The 16,426-nt window shown below is 40.7% G+C and overlaps 1 protein-coding gene across 3 annotated transcripts; it reads left to right on the top strand.

Annotated features, from left to right (window-relative positions):
• Positions 1 to 302: 302 nt before the first annotated feature.
• Positions 303 to 15,476, top strand: btk (Bruton agammaglobulinemia tyrosine kinase). Of its 3 annotated transcripts, none has more exons than XM_035409239.1 (19): positions 303 to 422; positions 5,081 to 5,137; positions 5,781 to 5,944; positions 6,235 to 6,339; positions 8,840 to 8,921; positions 9,552 to 9,680; positions 10,149 to 10,210; positions 10,340 to 10,527; positions 11,268 to 11,330; positions 11,782 to 11,836; positions 12,666 to 12,745; positions 12,982 to 13,109; positions 13,606 to 13,680; positions 13,842 to 14,013; positions 14,219 to 14,435; positions 14,587 to 14,651; positions 14,815 to 14,933; positions 15,033 to 15,190; positions 15,347 to 15,476. In XM_035409239.1, the coding sequence occupies exons 3-19, from the start codon at positions 5,804 to 5,806 to the stop codon at positions 15,416 to 15,418; spliced, it is 1,911 nt and encodes a 636-aa protein (XP_035265130.1). In that variant the 5' UTR covers positions 303 to 422; positions 5,081 to 5,137; positions 5,781 to 5,803; the 3' UTR covers positions 15,419 to 15,476. The 3 variants fall into 3 exon arrangements, with proteins under 3 accessions (XP_035265130.1, XP_035265132.1, XP_035265131.1); XM_035409240.1 differs by lacking the exon at positions 303 to 422 and adding an exon at positions 2,578 to 3,822; XM_035409241.1 differs by lacking the exon at positions 5,081 to 5,137 and having other exon boundaries at positions 306 to 422.
• The last annotated feature ends 950 nt before the right edge of the window (positions 15,477 to 16,426 follow it).

The raw sequence follows: 16,426 nt of genomic DNA, 5'->3' as shown, positions 1-16,426 counted from the left end.
GCTTAAAATGTAAAATAAGTAGCTAGGCTATAGTATCAGAACTAAGCAATGCATTAAAACATATGGTTTGCATAGCTCTGGTATGTGCTTCAAAGTTGCCTTGAAAATTGACAGTTGTTTAAATTTCCACACTAAGAATGAACACTCTTATGAAAAGTAAAATTACATTAAAACACACCTGTTCATGAAACTAATACCACAGCATCTGACTTCACGCCATTGAACAGATATGAAAATTAGCAGGAAGCAGAAGAGGAACTGGAACCAGCAAGTTCCTTAATAAGGGTGGGGTTTGGTGGCCGGCTGTCACACTGACGAGTGCGATGAGAGTGGACAGCCTGAAGTACCGCTGTCTTTTAAGCATCAAGAGTTGCAGTCGGCGGGATCCAAGCTTTTGAAAGGAGCTACGTTTTGCGGGTAAAGTAAGTGATACACGGAGCTCCATGCATTCTCCACTCATTTCACTAGGGGGTCTCTAAATTGGGGGGAACTGTGTGTATGTGTGTGGTGGTTTTGGGGGCGGGGGGAGGTTGGGGGTCGGTACTCATTATCACACTGTAATTTGGACCTTTGGACACTAGGGACCCCAATGTCTAATGTGACTGCTACATATGATCTATATTCATGTCATTTCATCGTTGCATGTTGTCTGTGCAACGGTGTCTCTTTCTTTTGGTTTGAAGAAAAAAAAAAAAGAAAACAAGAAACGGAAAAACATTCTCAGAAATGATCAGGAATAACATATATTTTACGCTTTGTGTATATTGATATATCCTGCAGTAGCTCCTGTTTGGTTTATCAACTCAGCAAGCATGGTCTCCAGAGCTGCTATTTTATTGTATTGAAAACAGTAGGGTGTTATCATTTTTATTGCATGCACATTAATTATCTTAATAAAGCAATGATAAAAAAATAATCCAATGCTAATGCTAAAATAATACACCTGATATTCACAGTTTTAACAATCATCATGGTTCTATTGAGCATAAATAAGCATATTTTCACCAAGGAGCCAAGATGACTCACTCTGTCTTTGGCTGGCCGGTCGGCTCAGTGGAGCATGGCGTGCTTGCATCACCTGTCCTTGAACTGAGTCTGAATAACAGGTTTTAGTTTTGCAAAGCTGTAATGAAGATATCCATGTGGACCTTCATAAATAAGAAAAAAAGTGAAACTGAATTAATGGCCACCTCCTCTATGTATGGATTTGCGTAAGAGTTTGTTGATGATTGTTGGGTAGTTTACAGAAGTGTGACCCTTATCAGACCCCCAAAGGAAAACAGACTGTTTACAGTGCTGACAGGGAGTCAGTAGGTGTAATAAAGAGGCAGCGCTCACTCTCTAAACATCTTACTGGATCAGCATTATGTAAACCCTAGGTTCTCCATAATATAGTGTAATCATGTATTGTATTGTTGGAAAGCCAATGTCATGGGGAACAAGTTGGGGTCTTTGGCGGTGGGTTGCTGACAAAAGCTCTCGATGCCTATGGGTCAGTGCCCAGCCAGATAGAAAGGTTACCTGGTGTGGTATACATACAGAGATCGCACAAGCATGATTATTGATGTAATGTTTTGTTAAGATCATGTCCTCATTTGATGACTTTGGGTTTTTACTTTGATCATTGGGTATATAAGGGAAGTACATTGGTTCAGGAAGACTCGTCAACACAGTCTCCTACACATTATACATAATAATATATAACCATTCAACTGCACACACTCTTGAATCATTGTATATTGCAATTATTATCATACTGTAAAATAAATATCATTCATTTTAACCTGGCATACTCCTTGACTGTTACCACAGCAAACCTAGCAGTTTTAAGGTCCTAATGTACACATAGAACTCAGGATATCTTCACCGCGTAGTCACTCGCCTATATACTAGTGTTGTAACAAGATACACAATTGGATATATGCAGGCTACACAAGCAAGAGGCATGTGCACGTCCACCAAAATAGATAGCAATCAATATAGAGCCACGCTACAGGTGAAAAGCAGTCTCCACCTAACTGTTAGCACAGAGGAAAAGTTAATGCATTATTTTGGAGTCAGATAACTGAGGGGACATAAAAGTAATCCCGTTCTTGTAGCACCATAACGGGATTACTTCACCACTCAGATACTTCCGCAGTTTGGTGTATCTGAGGGGTTTTTATACATGATAATACATTTTTCTCAGAAAGAGGAAACCTTCTTAGTAGCCAAATATCTGAGGCATTTCAGGTCTGCTTCTTTAGTGGTTGAAAGGGTGATGGCATATGGTCTCAATATTTCTTAAGAAATTGGAAATCAACAGAATAATTTATGTTGGAGTAAAAATGTGGAGACACACAGGGATGAAAAAAATATCTAAATGTGTATGTAGCCCTGTAAAATATGTAATGAAATGTACCAAATTTCCATAAAATGTATTGAGTGCTACCATGCTCTGATTCAAATTCTGTATGATATACAGTATGTTTATCAAAATTAAAATAAACATTTTTTGGAATTCATGTTTAGCCTTGAAATGTAAAATAAATGCCAAAGCAATGTTCCTTTAGTAGTAGATTTTATGTTTCAGATCATTTAAACTACTAGACAACGCTTCTTAAAATTAAGTGATAAGGCAGAAAATACATTAATACACGAATATTTTCAGAAATAGATATTCACATATTTACATGTAGATGTGTATCCTCTGGCAGGGTTCCATTTGTTGCCAGATAAATTGCCACCATCAGTCAACTGTTGACTTTCTTGTGTCCAAGGCCATTTCAGTTAGTTAATCTTGCCACTCAATTGCACAATGGCAGCTGCTTTGGTCAGTGAGGGCTCTGTGGCCTGTCTTTGTCTACTGTACAGCCCGTGCACTCTTTTAGCACTAGCAGAAATTTGACTGAAAAACAAGGGAAATTCTGTTAAATTGTAACATCCATCATACGGCAGGCAGTTATGGTAGTTTGTTTCAGTGTGGAGAAATTATTCAATACAACAATACAAAAATGCCAAGAACACAAATACCAAAATACAGCAAAACACATCAAGCAAGACCAAGTTAAGTTAAACAGCCTCAAAATGAAAACACTATTGCACACCCAATTGCTTATGGGTAATGAAGTTCCTGTAAGCAGCACAAGAGGATGAAGGGCCAGGATCAGGCCAACTTAGTTCTATTGTAGTTAGTTCTAAACAGGAGGTAAAAAGCACAAGAATACCAAGAATATAAGGAAGTGGCTCCACAGTATTGTATAGGTGGCTGCTAATACAGTTACATCCACTCTGTTTTATTTGTGGAGATGTATCTTCTTAGTTTTTTCAATCAAGCATAATAAATCAATGGAAAAGCAGAATTTTCTGAAGCAAAGAATCAAAGCACCATTATTAGCAGGCAGGGGGTGGGTTTTGGGTGCCTGGGTATTAATTTTCATTAATTTATTCTGTACAATAACTGGTTGTTGTAAAACAGTTTTTATAGATTTTTGTGCCCTTTTCTCACTTTTAGCACCTGGCCCGCGGGTGTATATTTGGTTTTCTCAGACAGTGCTTGCGATATTGCCCAGCTAATGTAAACATTTTTCCTCCAGAGGCAAAATGAACTGCCTTTATGCTACTTTATACAACTAAGCTTTTATGCTAAAAATAAGGGAAGTTACATATTTGCGTCTTGTCCGACAAGACGCTTTGATGGTGTGAAAATTGGGTGGTACAGTTACTGCTGACGAGAGCAGGAAATGGTTTGAAAAAGGAGTTTAAAATAACCAGCTTTGTGCTTCTCACTGCTATATATCAGAGAATTGTCCTGTTGTAATCAAAACAGCTATAAGTCATCAGGTAAGTTTCATTCTAAACTTGTTTAAGAACTGTATGGCCAGGCCCAAAGGATGTTGTCGCTGGCTTAAACAAAGGAGAAACCAAAAGTATGTGGTACCACATCTTACTTACAGATATAATTTCTGTAAGTAAGATGTGGTACCACATACTTTTGGTTCTGTTTGTGTCCATGTTTCTTGTGGTATGAGCACGTTTCAGGTCAGTATAGGCTTGCCATGTGCAATGCACTTTACAAGCATCTTTTAAGTCTTGTAGTATAGGCTATGTTTCAAGTATACTTGCTGCTATAAAAATTATTTTTGTTTCTTAAAGAATATTATCGGCAGATGGGTCCTGGATTTTGCAGGAGGACATTTTTCTGGATGTTTCTAGGGTTTTGGGGAGAGCAACAGAAATTTTCAACAGCAAAGTGTCAGGTCTCTGGTGTCTCTGAACATCTGAGATTTTATATGAATTATCTGAAGGAAAAAAAAAAACATGTATGTTTATCTTCAGTAACTATGTATTGTCCATTCACCACCTTTATTCAGTATCATACAAGATGAAAAGAACCTTGCTTGGATTCCTTAAAATAGTACTACTATTAGTAGTACTACCCTCGAGTCCCCACCTGACAAAATTTCACTGAATAACAACCCACTCATTATTCTGGTGTTAAATGATTAACATTTGGTATCTGTTCCCTCTCAGTGGATTTTTAATCGGTGTGAGGGTAAATGTAAGCCTGTCTTACTAATGTGGCTAAAGGTTCATATGTGCACTGAACATATTGCAAGGCATAAATAACATACTCTTCTGGTAATGGGGTGATGCCACATATTTAACATTTCCTGTAAGAATTCTCTCTTTGTGTTTAGAACATACGAGCTTAAGTATTTGCAACAGAGGGGGAATGCACCTTTTGGAAATACGCCAGGGGTTTTTCAGCAGAGAACCACACTTGGCATCCTTCCTGAATGAAAGTTACTACGGGCTAATTATCAGCAGGACTGAAAATTTAATAAATAAAAGCCCATAATTAATTTTTTTTTTTTGGGGGGGGGGCGGGGGGCGGGAGGACAACCGGGGGGGGGGGGGGGGGGGGGGGGGTCAATGTTATGGAGAGTGAGAGGACCAGGAAGAAGAGGGATAAGGAAATAAACGTGTGCAACAAAGCGAGGAGGAAACGTGTGCAACAAAGCATGCCATTTACATGAGAAAAGGTGGCTCACCCAAATAGCTGCTAAGCAGACGCTGATACTTGGTCTCTGTGTCACAGTTTCTGAGCAAGAACTCTCATGTGGTTAGGCTGCTGAAAGAAGCTCATGAGTGTCAGGTAAGAATGCACTCTGAACCCCCAACTAACTGTTCAGATCACAAAAAATGGCTGCCACAGGCCTGCCTCACATATACACGCTCACAACGTTCTGAAAGCCACTTACCGTATGAGGCTGCAACACGTGCAACTGCCATACAGATAGGTGTGACAAGCACATCCAAAGGACTGAGCGTGCAGTGTAAACAGACAGAAACTTAATCTCAGAACCTGCTGCATGGACAGTGCAGTTTCATACCGCGGAAGTGAAACCCAATCCAAATCAAAACGCTGAAGTATTTCAAAATGCTATGCTTGTGTTATATTATCCTATTATGTTATTATGAGGATGAGACTGCAATCCCAGGGTTCCAATAACAATTTATGGTCAGCAATGAAGAGACTGAGTGCCGTTATATATCTAGTATAATGTGATAGTATTGTCTTATATGGTTATTTATTTCAGAACTGTATTTGGAAATAAGTCATTTATGTATTCTAAATTCTTGGATTTATTGGAGTTTGGTGCTTGTAACTTTAGGTGTCATAGCTTTGGGCCTATAAGCTGTCATGTAAGGTTTTATTTGTGTTCGTAATGTAAATTTCAGACTTTTTACTACATGTCTCCCTCACAGTGATGTAACAGCAAATGTTTTGTCTCCAGTTGCTGTGAAAGCTGATTGGACAATGTCAGAAAATATACTGGAAGACGTTTTTATAAAGCGCTCCCAGCAGAAGAAGAAAACTTCTCCTCTCAACTACAAGGAGAGGTTGTTCATACTGACACAAAACAAGATATCCTACTATGACTATGATCCTGAGAAAGCGGTATGTCTTAATCTAAATATTTTTTGTTTTTTTGTATTGTCACAAACAATAATAGTGCTGACACGGTATATGTATTTATGTGACAAATTGTCTTATGAAATAAAAGTGTGCACCTCTCTCTGTTTGTTTGAGGAAACCCTGGTTAAATACCTTTATTTGCCATTTGGTACATTTTGTGAGGTCGATCACCTGCAGCTATCATAGGTGTACGTGCTACAAAAGAACCTGTTGCCTCCTCTCGAGCTGACTGTTTTTTTTTTTGACTGAATTTTTTTTAATCACCCGCACAGAAGAAGAAAGGCTTAAAGGGGACCGTAGACATTGAGAAGATCAAGGGTGTGGAGAATGTGGTTACAGAAAAGAATGCCCCGGCCGAGCGGCAGTACCCGTTCCAGGTGAGCAGCGGCAGGGTGCTGACATGTGACCAAACAACGATAGCGGCTCAGCATGTCTGGCTTCAGCGTGCTCGCTTCTATATGCATTTGCTCAGCTTTCACCCGCCCCCCTACCCCCACAATAACCTATGTTGACCGCAGAACTCGTCTGGAACTTTTGGTGACTTGGTCTAGCCTCTGGCCTGCCTTCACTTGTTAGTTTGGTAGTGAGGACAAAACCACAAGGCAGGAGGAGTCACTCTTGTGGTGGCCGGTCTCAGTACTATAGGTGTTCTCTCAGCATTCATAGCCATCACATTCACTTTCAGTTCTCTCTCTGTTCTCAGTATTCTCTTCCTCCAGTCGGCAATTAAGAATTAGTTCTAATTTCTACAAAAATGGAAGGACACCTATCCATTATCTGACAGAATGTTTGCCTGAAACATTTTCCAATTGTGTAGTTGATTCTTTAATTTATTGAAAACTGACAGATCCTCCTTCTGTTTCAGTGTGCGCTTCCTCTTTGCTATATCTAACAGGTCTCATCAGAATGACTCAGGTGGATTTTTCAGTCGGAGTAAATATATTAAGTTACTGGTCAAGGGACTTGTGAGTGTATCAAGTGAACCTAGCTTATGTTGTAGTTTCCATACTTGGCTGGGATTTGTTGCAAGCAACTATATATTTGTTTTATTCTATTCCGATTTTCCAACGGCCTTTTAAAATAGTTAGTTCTGCTATTCTCAACCCCAGGTACTGTGCACTTGTGTGTGAGCTTTAAATTGTAAAGGGAATGGAAAACCTCCCTCTGTTGGCAGAGCAACAGAGCTGGCAATGCGCTACCCTGCGAGCCTTGAGGTTGAGCTTCAGGAAGGTCACGGAAGACGACGCGATTACTGCTTTTGCACATTAATGATGACCGCAAGCAGGCTGGTTTGCCGAGACTCGCCTGCAGTCGTTATTAACCGCCGCAGAGTGAGGTGCCCTAAAGGGAGAAGTGAAAGCGGACCGCGTGAAATTTAAGATCAAAATTTACTACTGTGCACCACGGAGTCAAAGAAGTGTGAAGGCTGCTGAATGGTTGCCACTGCAGCCAGCCCCGTTCAATTCCAGTCAGTTTTATTTGCGTTGCGCTTTCTACAGAGGCACTGCCTCCGAGACGCTTTACAGTGGAAATACAAAAGAAGCGTGGGCAAAATTTTGGCAACCCCCATGTCATAATAAATTATTTAAAAATTCCTCATTCTGGTTCCTGAGTGGTGGCGGAAAACCCAAATTCAGAAAGTGAAAGTCCTCACCTGTATTTTTTTTTTCAATCACCAGGATTAGCTAATCAGCAAAATTCTTCAGCAAGGAGGTGGAACTAATTAGTGAAATCAGCTAAAGTTCATTGGTGGAAGAAACACATGGCAGAACTTTTACTTTCTGACCCATGGACTTTACACTTTTATTCCTGACTCAAACTTAATGGAACCATTTATACAGCTGGATATATACTGAAGCAATTTTGGTTAAGTACCTTGCTCAAGGGTACAACGGCAGTGTCCTACCCGGGAATCGAACCTGTGACCTTTTGGTTACAAGCCCAGTTCCTTACCCACTGTGCTACACTCCGTCCCATAATGTTCATTGTTAATGGTCCCAACTGGACTCGTGTGTACTCTGTTAAAGTTGAATTCACGCTTGACATTTTGCCATGTACCTCAGGCTCCTGTGAAAATGGCCCTCTCTCTATCTGAACCACGAAACTGCTATCCCAGGCTTTCCCCTGGTAACTTTCCAGTCCTTCCAGCATATTGGAAGAGACTGGATGAATTAGCATGACACTGATACTGTCGTTCATTGGGTCTTCAGTTTGCTCCAAACTGAAGAATTCAGAATATATTCTTTGAATTTGACATTTGAATTTGTACAAAGGAAAGAAAACTTGTGTTGCCAGTCATGGGGGAACCCAAATACAAGTTTGACAAGGACGGATCAGTTATGATTTTCCAGTCACAATTTTCAGAGGTGGTTCTAGGTCTGGACGTAAGAGTAGAGTGACAGCGGACAGGAAATGCTTCTTTGATATCAAACTTCCTGTTAAAGAGTTGGGGTTTTCTGACATGTTTAAAGATAGATTATGATTCTTTGTTGTGAAGGCAGTTTATTATATTTCCTCCTTTTATTGCATGGAATGCTGTAGTTAACATTTTCATTTTCAAGGTGATTTTTCATTATTTTATCATCTTCTTTACGATTGCCATGCCACTGTGTTGTTTTCAAGACAATGTTGAGTGGCAACAGGAACTAATATCTGCCCTGAAATATACAGCGCTTCCTTCCTGGTTAACTTTGCCTGCCTTTTTTAGAAGCATCTTAGGCGCTTTGTAGCTGAGACATAAAATACCCTTGGTATCAGCAGAGGGCAGAGAAGCTCAGTTTTTCTCCCTTGTATCAGAAATGTACTCTCTCTCTCTCTCTCTCTCTCTCTCTCTCTCTCTCTTTCTTTCTCTCTCTCCCTGTCTCTCGCTCATAAAAGATCATCTACGATGAAGGCCCACTGTACATCTTTGCGAAGACAGAAGAAGTTCGCAGAGAGTGGCTGCATAAACTGAAGCAAGGTCAGCACCTTTGTTTCATACACAGTTGTCAGCCACAAGACACAACCACACCCACCATTTACCCAACAGGCCCAACTAGTGCTTAAATCCGAATCAGCCAAGGGGTTACAGGAAAGACGCTTGAATGATTCCCTTTGGTCCAACAGCCCAGCTTATCCACCTGTAGATGCCTGAAGACTCCATTTTTTAGCCCATGAATAAGTATTAAGTAATTTAAAAAGTTAATTTCATTCAATTTAAAAGCATTAAAGTCTTTATAGGTAAGGCAATATCTGAACTCACTTTACATATTAAGCAACTGGCCCTCTACCTACTGTGCTTTAACTACATACAGTATATGCAGTTTATTTCCATTTTAATATACCCTTCCATTTTAATATTTAATACTTTACGTTTTTATATATATGTCTATATATATATATATATATATATATGTTCATATTTTATTTATATTGTGTTGTCTGCGGCACACTTGTGTATACTGTGTGTGAGCCATTATGTATTAGTGTACATATATATACTGCAGCAGTTTTCCCCTGGAATGTGATGGTTAAACTGCACAGATTGGTTGCTTGACTGATTGCTTGATGCAATGCATTAACGTCAGCCACGTTAACGTCTGGCATTAAGTGGTGCGGTTCAACACGGACCTGATGCAGAAGTACCACCCGTGCTTCTGGGTGGATGGGATCTGGCTTTGCTGCCAACAGGAGGTCAAGCAAGCCCTGGGCTGCCGAGTGCTGGAGTCGCAGAATGGAGGTGAGTCCTGCCACGCCCGCCTTAAGGACAGCCGCCCACACCTAACGCTCTCCTTATTTTACATAGTCAATCTCGGCCACGGTCTGCAGAGGGCCGCAGCGTATGCTAATTCAGCTGTTAGTTACGCAGAATTTAAATGATCGGTTAAAAGCGATTGGTTACACAGTTAATTCACCTGGTTGTTTGAGTCGAAATTTGTATGTTTGGTGATTTTAAGGTGGATAAAGGAAAGCCTGCAGGATGAGGGCCACTGGTTTAACGCAGTCATTATTGGAATCGTGCTGTTACTCTCTGATTCAAGCCGTTTCGCATGGCCATGCCATTAACATTCAGGGCAGAATGTGCTAAGCTACTTTCACAAGAAACAAAAATCATTGTAGATCTAATCTCGTATGTTCAAGGTTTGAAGTGGTTTGAGTCTAATAGTTTTGGTGATGACTAATACAACGTGCTCACTTTACTTCAAAGCATTTACTGGTAAAGGGTCAAGAAGAAAATCCAGGAAACCACTTCCTCCTACACCAGAAGAGGTCTGTTTTTTTTTTTGTTGTTTGTTTGTTTGTTTTTTTACTTAATGTAATTCATCAAGTTAAATAAATGAATGAACACATCATGAATAAGTTACAGACAACTGGATCTTGCTTTATGTGTCCACTCAGGAGAAGTCTAGACCACTCCCACCACAGCCCCCACCCCGACTGCCAGAAGCAGCCCCAGGAATGACAGCCATTGCAGAATATGACTACACGCCCATGACAGACGTGGATCTGAAGCTTCGCAAGGGCGAGGAGTACACTATCCTCGAAATGGTGGACACCAACTGGTGGAGAGCCAGTGACAAAAATGGGTGAGCGAGGGTGAAGGGGTGTTGCTATGGAAACGGCGGGCTGATTGCTTGTGGGCATTCTGAGCATAAGAACGTGCGCAAGGTGTTCAGGCTGCGCAGCTGGAGTGTGTGGATGATTCAAGAGGTCAAGGAAAGCTGTTGGTGAAAGTCGAGTGATGTCACTGCACAGATCATTAACAAGCAATGACAGGGCCCCTGAAGCCAAAAATCGGGGGAGCTACCCTTTGCTGTAAGTGATTAGCTGATTTGAACAAATTGTTCTGGTTTGCCGAGGAAAGCAAAATCTTTTTATTGGCTCAAACAGGTCAGTGATTGATAGCTCATTGTTGCTCCACCCATTATTGGGGTTCCTAAAGCCTTTGTACAACATTTTATAAATATGACATCACACTGTAAGTGTGAGCAGACAGTGCTCCCTTCATATTGTATTTGGTCAACATAGAGCCAGGGTGCCTACCGGCGTTATTTGCATACCTTGTAAATTTCTGGAGTTGTGGGCGTAAGACAGACTGAGCTCCTGTTGTGTCCGTTATTTACCTATCCCTCAGAAAAAGCTTCCGTATCACACTGGGAAAATCCCACTTTCACATCTCACTGTTTGCTTCCATATTAGGTTAATATTTAACAGAGGCACACCAGGCCGTCACTGCTGAGTGCTGTATATCAGTAGACCCTTACAGAGTTTATATGTTTGTGGGTTTTACATTTTTCACATTTTTGTTTTCTCTCTTTTTTTCCAGCAAGGAAGGCTACATTCCAAGTAATTACGTTGTGATGGCTGGAAGTGGTCTTGAGAAGTTTGAGTGAGTGAAAATGTTCACGGCCTACTAGACAGATATAAACCATGAAATGGAGTGCATGGACACAATCGTACATTTCCACAAGGAATCCTACAGTTCTGTACAGATCTCAGCTTAGTAACAAAAAGCTAATCACCTGAAACCCATGATGTCCTTCATTAACCTGATCAAATCAATATCTGGTCCAATTTCACGCTTCATTCAGGGGAAAAAAAAGAACCAGGTGCGAGTCTGGTACTGTAGGATTAAGGTTTGCTATCACTGATCTAAACCACAACTACAGCACTGTGGAACCATATTCTTATCCATAAGCAAATACTAGCTGCAACATGGATGGAGTCTAATAAAGAAACCCATGAGCATCGCTAGCTGTAGTTACTTCCTGTAAAGCTGTGTGCCCCAAACACTGCCCGCCCTGATCTGAGAATGCATGTTCGTCTGTCCCCTCTTGTAGTTGGTACTGCAAGAACATGAACCGCAGCCAGGCCGAGAACCTATTGAGAACGGAGGTAAGTGGTGACCTCTGCACCTGCAACACGCAGAAATGGGGCACTGAAGCAGTGGTTGCAACACTGTGGTGTACGTGGACGTGGAGAAAAACATGCACCACTTTATACCCTCCTCTTACCACAGAAAACACTCTTACTTTTTGTTGCCCTTTTGTTTGAACATGTTGAAAATGTATTCACTGAATCACTGGGTCCTTGGTTTTTGCAAGTTCGGCAACTCCTGGCCTAAAGCAAGCATAAATTCCCATAAATCCAGCCTGTCGTGACATGAAATATGTAAAACAAATGCTTATCAATTGTAATCCAGAAGTCCCGCACCACTCGGATGCAAAACCGGACTTGGGTTTGCATAATTCATTTTGGGTCTGTTTGTTTTTTCTTGTTGCTATCCGGTCCATCAGTGGTAGTTTTAAAGCGGGAATTCTAAGCACAATGAGATATGAGTCAGTCAGGTTCGTATGTAAATTATTTTCTTGTTTCTATTTGTCAGCAGATTTGCATACTTTGATAAGTTTACTTCCTTCTGCAACATTATCTGACTCACAGCATTATTCCAAATATATGAATTCTATCAACATTTCTCTTTAAATTTCTTGCAAATAAATTAGTGTTGCTTTTTTCTTTGAAATGACAGTTTACTGTGTTCATAAAATACCACATAATACTATGCTTGGATTTATGTATACGTCAAATGTAATGACAGATGTTGACTAAATCCAAATAAAACATCTCAGCAATGTATTTCTTTTTCTTTTTTTTGAAAAACAGTTAATCAGACCTTCACAGTCAATTGTAAACATCAGAATTGAGTTTCTTTTTCTTTTTACAGAACAAAGATGGAGGGTTTTTGGTGCGAGAGTCAAGCAAAGCTGGAAAATACACCGTCTCCTTGTTCACCAAGGGTGTAGGGTCAGTTCTGACTTCTTGTGATGAGTGCATATAAAATTTGGCATGGTATCAGCCCAACTGAACTGCATAGAACCCAAAAACAGGCAGCACATAACGTAAGCAGAACGGGCAATCTGCAGAGGATGCAAAACCAGGATTTGCTTCTTTCCCTGCGACAGAAGCAGTGCCACTTAACCCATTTGACAGTTATACAAGCTAATAAGACTCCATGATCCTGATTTTTGTTTTTCTCCCAGGGATTCATCGGGTAGCTGCAGGCACTACAACATCTGCACCAACCCACAGGGCCAGTTCTATCTAGCTGAAAAGCACAACTTCCCCAGCATCCCCGACCTCATCAATTACCACCAGCACAACGCAGCAGGTACTCTCACACACAAACCACTGCTCACCCTTCTCTATTTAACTTCACACATAAGAAAAGCAGGTACAAAAAAGAAATCGTTAGCAAAGTCAATTAGTGTGTGGAGGGATGTCTATGACATTCCTGCATAATCCAGCTGGGGTTTGCTGCTGGACTCCCGCATTCATTTACCCTCATATTCAGTCTCAGAGAGGGTTTCATGCTACAGTATATGACAAAAACCTCATAGAATATCCCTCATATAGAACAACATGTGGATGCAAATACCTTAGCTAACAGTACTGAATGCATCTTGGTGCATGTGAATACTGGACTAAGTCAATGTGCCATTGTTTTCAGTTACTGCAGAAAATTACCTATATCACATAAATATCTTTGTATTTGTTTGTACATCTGTAACAAGAACTGGTTTTTAATCTTTTTTCATGTCTGTTGCTGGTGGTGAGATGCTTTTCCTGACTAGGGATCAGTTAAATATATTCTGTTGTGTTTTAAGGCATGGTTTGCAGGCTGAAGTACATCGTTTCAAACCAGGCTAGGAACGCACCCTCCACTGCTGGCCTCGGATATGGTGAGTGTGTGTGTGCCTCCTCCCACCCCACATTTTAACACAGACAGGAAGCTGCTCCCAAACTCCTCCCAAGAAGCCCGCTGTCCTTACTATGGCCTGATTAAGTGCTTTAATTCTGAGAGCTGTGTGTGTGCATTTCTGACCTGTTTCTTTGTGCTCAGGGGTCTGGGAGATTGACCCACGGCACTTGACCTTCATCAGAGAGTTGGGCACCGGGCAGTTTGGCGTGGTGAAGTACGGGAAATGGCAGGGGCAGCACGACGTGGCCATTAAAATGATCAAAGAGGGCTCCATGTCGGAGGACGACTTCATCGAAGAGGCCAAAGTTATGATGTAAGTGTGGGTGCAGCAGACCCTTTGGAGTCTGGAACATCTTCATTGTGACTGACAATACATTTTAGTTGAATCAGGAAGCTCATACTGTCCAACGGTTTGAATACCACCACTTTATCATAACCCACGTGACAGAAAGGCATCGACGTTGTGTCATTGGCCCAGACGCTAACAGTATCTCTTCCTTCCTCTTGGGTCAAATCAGGAAGCTCCGCCATGAGAACTTGGTCCAGTTGTATGGCGTCAGCACCAAACAAAGGCCCATTTATATAGTCACGGAGTTCCTCTCCAACGGCTGCCTGCTCTCCTACCTCCGTGAAGACCTCAAACACCCATCCACCATCCTGCTTCTGGAGATGTGCAAGGATGTGAGCGAGGGCATGGCTTACTTAGAGTCCCAGCAGTACATACACAGAGATCTGGTAGGAGCCTCCAAACAAATCCTTACTGTACATGATTACAAAGCAAGGAACCGAAAAAGTACATTCAACATACAGTGGCTTGAATATTAATAAGGGCCTGAATGACTGCTGAAATATCCATCCTGTTTGTTTTGGTTTTTTTTTTGGTCAGGCTGCCAGGAACTGTTTGGTGGATAGTAATGGGACAGTTAAGGTCTCTGACTTTGGATTATCAAGGTAAATCTTTTAGTTATAAAATAAAAACCAACAAAAACTAAAACCTCTATTGTAGTGAACTCTGCATTGCCGTGCCGATTCAGGAGTGCCATCTAGCCGTTTGGTTTGATGATTGCTCAGTTTTTTTCATCTGTGAAATCATTCCTCTTCCTGTGTGTTCTAGGTATGTCCTGGATGATGAGTACACCAGCTCTGCAGGGTCAAAGTACCCTGTACGTTGGTCCCCCCCTGAAGTCCTCCTTTACTGCAAGTTCAGCAGCAAGTCTGACATCTGGGCATTCGGTTAGTCTCAGGCATCTTGTATTATTTCCTATGAACTCAGTCTGGAAAGAAATGACAGTTTTAATACATTGATGAATATGTTTTTTTGTTCTCATCCAGGGGTTCTGATGTGGGAGGTCTACACCTTAGGCAAAATGCCTTATGATCGTCTAAATAACACAGAAATTGTGGATAAAGTTTCCTCTGGTCTGCGCCTCTATCGCCCCCAGCTGGCCACTGAGCCAATTTACAGAATCATGACAGTCTGTTGGCATGATGTGAGTACTAGAGTTCTGTCAGAAAAAAGGGCATGTCGTGAACAGTGTTTTTTAGAGATAGGGTGGAATTGAATTAAGGAATATAAGCGTTTTCTTTCTTAAATCTGACAGTCTCACCTTCACCATCATAATGTATCTCCTTCTTTTGACTTTTAGAAGCCTGACGAGAGGCCCACATTTCAGGATCTTGCAGTTACAATTCAAGACCTGCTGTATGAGCTTCAATAAGCCTGGATTTGGGACATGGACCTCATAACCATCCACTTCCTGTAGGACCTCCTGCCTTTTTGTGTCCTCACATGGAAAGCAGCTGACCTCCCGCTCTTGCGTGTGCCTGCTGGTTTGCTGTAGCTCGAGAACACCCAGCATCCAGCTGAAGATCTTGAGGGTGAAATATTCCTCACAACTGCTCACAATCCATGGATCTTGAAAGAACTTCAACAAAATGTGTATGGATATTTGTGTGTAAAACGAACAGTGTGATACTTTGAACGATGGACATTTTCTTCTGTAGCAAGTGTGCTCTTTAGGTTCAGATTCCTGTACTGGCAGTAAAAATAATCTCATTTAATGCACATAATATCATAATAATAATAATTATTATTATTATTATTATTATTATTACTACTACTACATTAGTAATTGTCATAAGCATAAACTGAGATTATGGTTGAGAAATATTTTTAAACTATCATAAAGCACTGTAATTTCAGGAAGTCTTTGAATGTCAAAGCGTAACTGAAGAACTCACCACTTAATGTTTTGAACGGCTTTCCATTGGCCTATACTTCTACATCCCTCCATCCAGAAATAACATTAGCTTTTTCTCTTATAGCGGTTTGACTGTAGCCTTTTGAATATATTTTAATTTGATCTATTCACTCACAAATAAATTATTCATATGCCATTATGTATGATTGTAAATATTTGTGTTTAACTGAGATTAAATAATATTAATTTTAACATTTTATTTGCCAAAAGTGAAACTTCTGAAGAGGTTTGTGGATTCTGTTTAAACTCATGAAAGAGGGAGTTTAAAAATGAAACAAAACATCAATAATAAATGTTTCTTCCTTTGTACTTGATAATACTTGAAACAAATACTTGAGATATGTTTTGTTTCAGTCATTTTCGTTTCAGTCATCAGTTCTACTTTCAGACCTCATGGGACATCCCTGGCAAACAGGAGAGAGAGAGAGAGAGAGAGAGAGAGAGAGAGAGAGAGAGAGAGAGAGA

The sequence above is a fragment of the Anguilla anguilla genome, chromosome 3 (assembly GCF_013347855.1).
Source record: "Anguilla anguilla isolate fAngAng1 chromosome 3, fAngAng1.pri, whole genome shotgun sequence".
NCBI classification, from domain to species: Eukaryota; Metazoa; Chordata; class Actinopteri; order Anguilliformes; family Anguillidae; genus Anguilla; species Anguilla anguilla.
The sequence above is the reverse complement of the archived record's forward strand: the minus strand, read 5'-3'. Positions and strand labels throughout refer to the sequence as shown.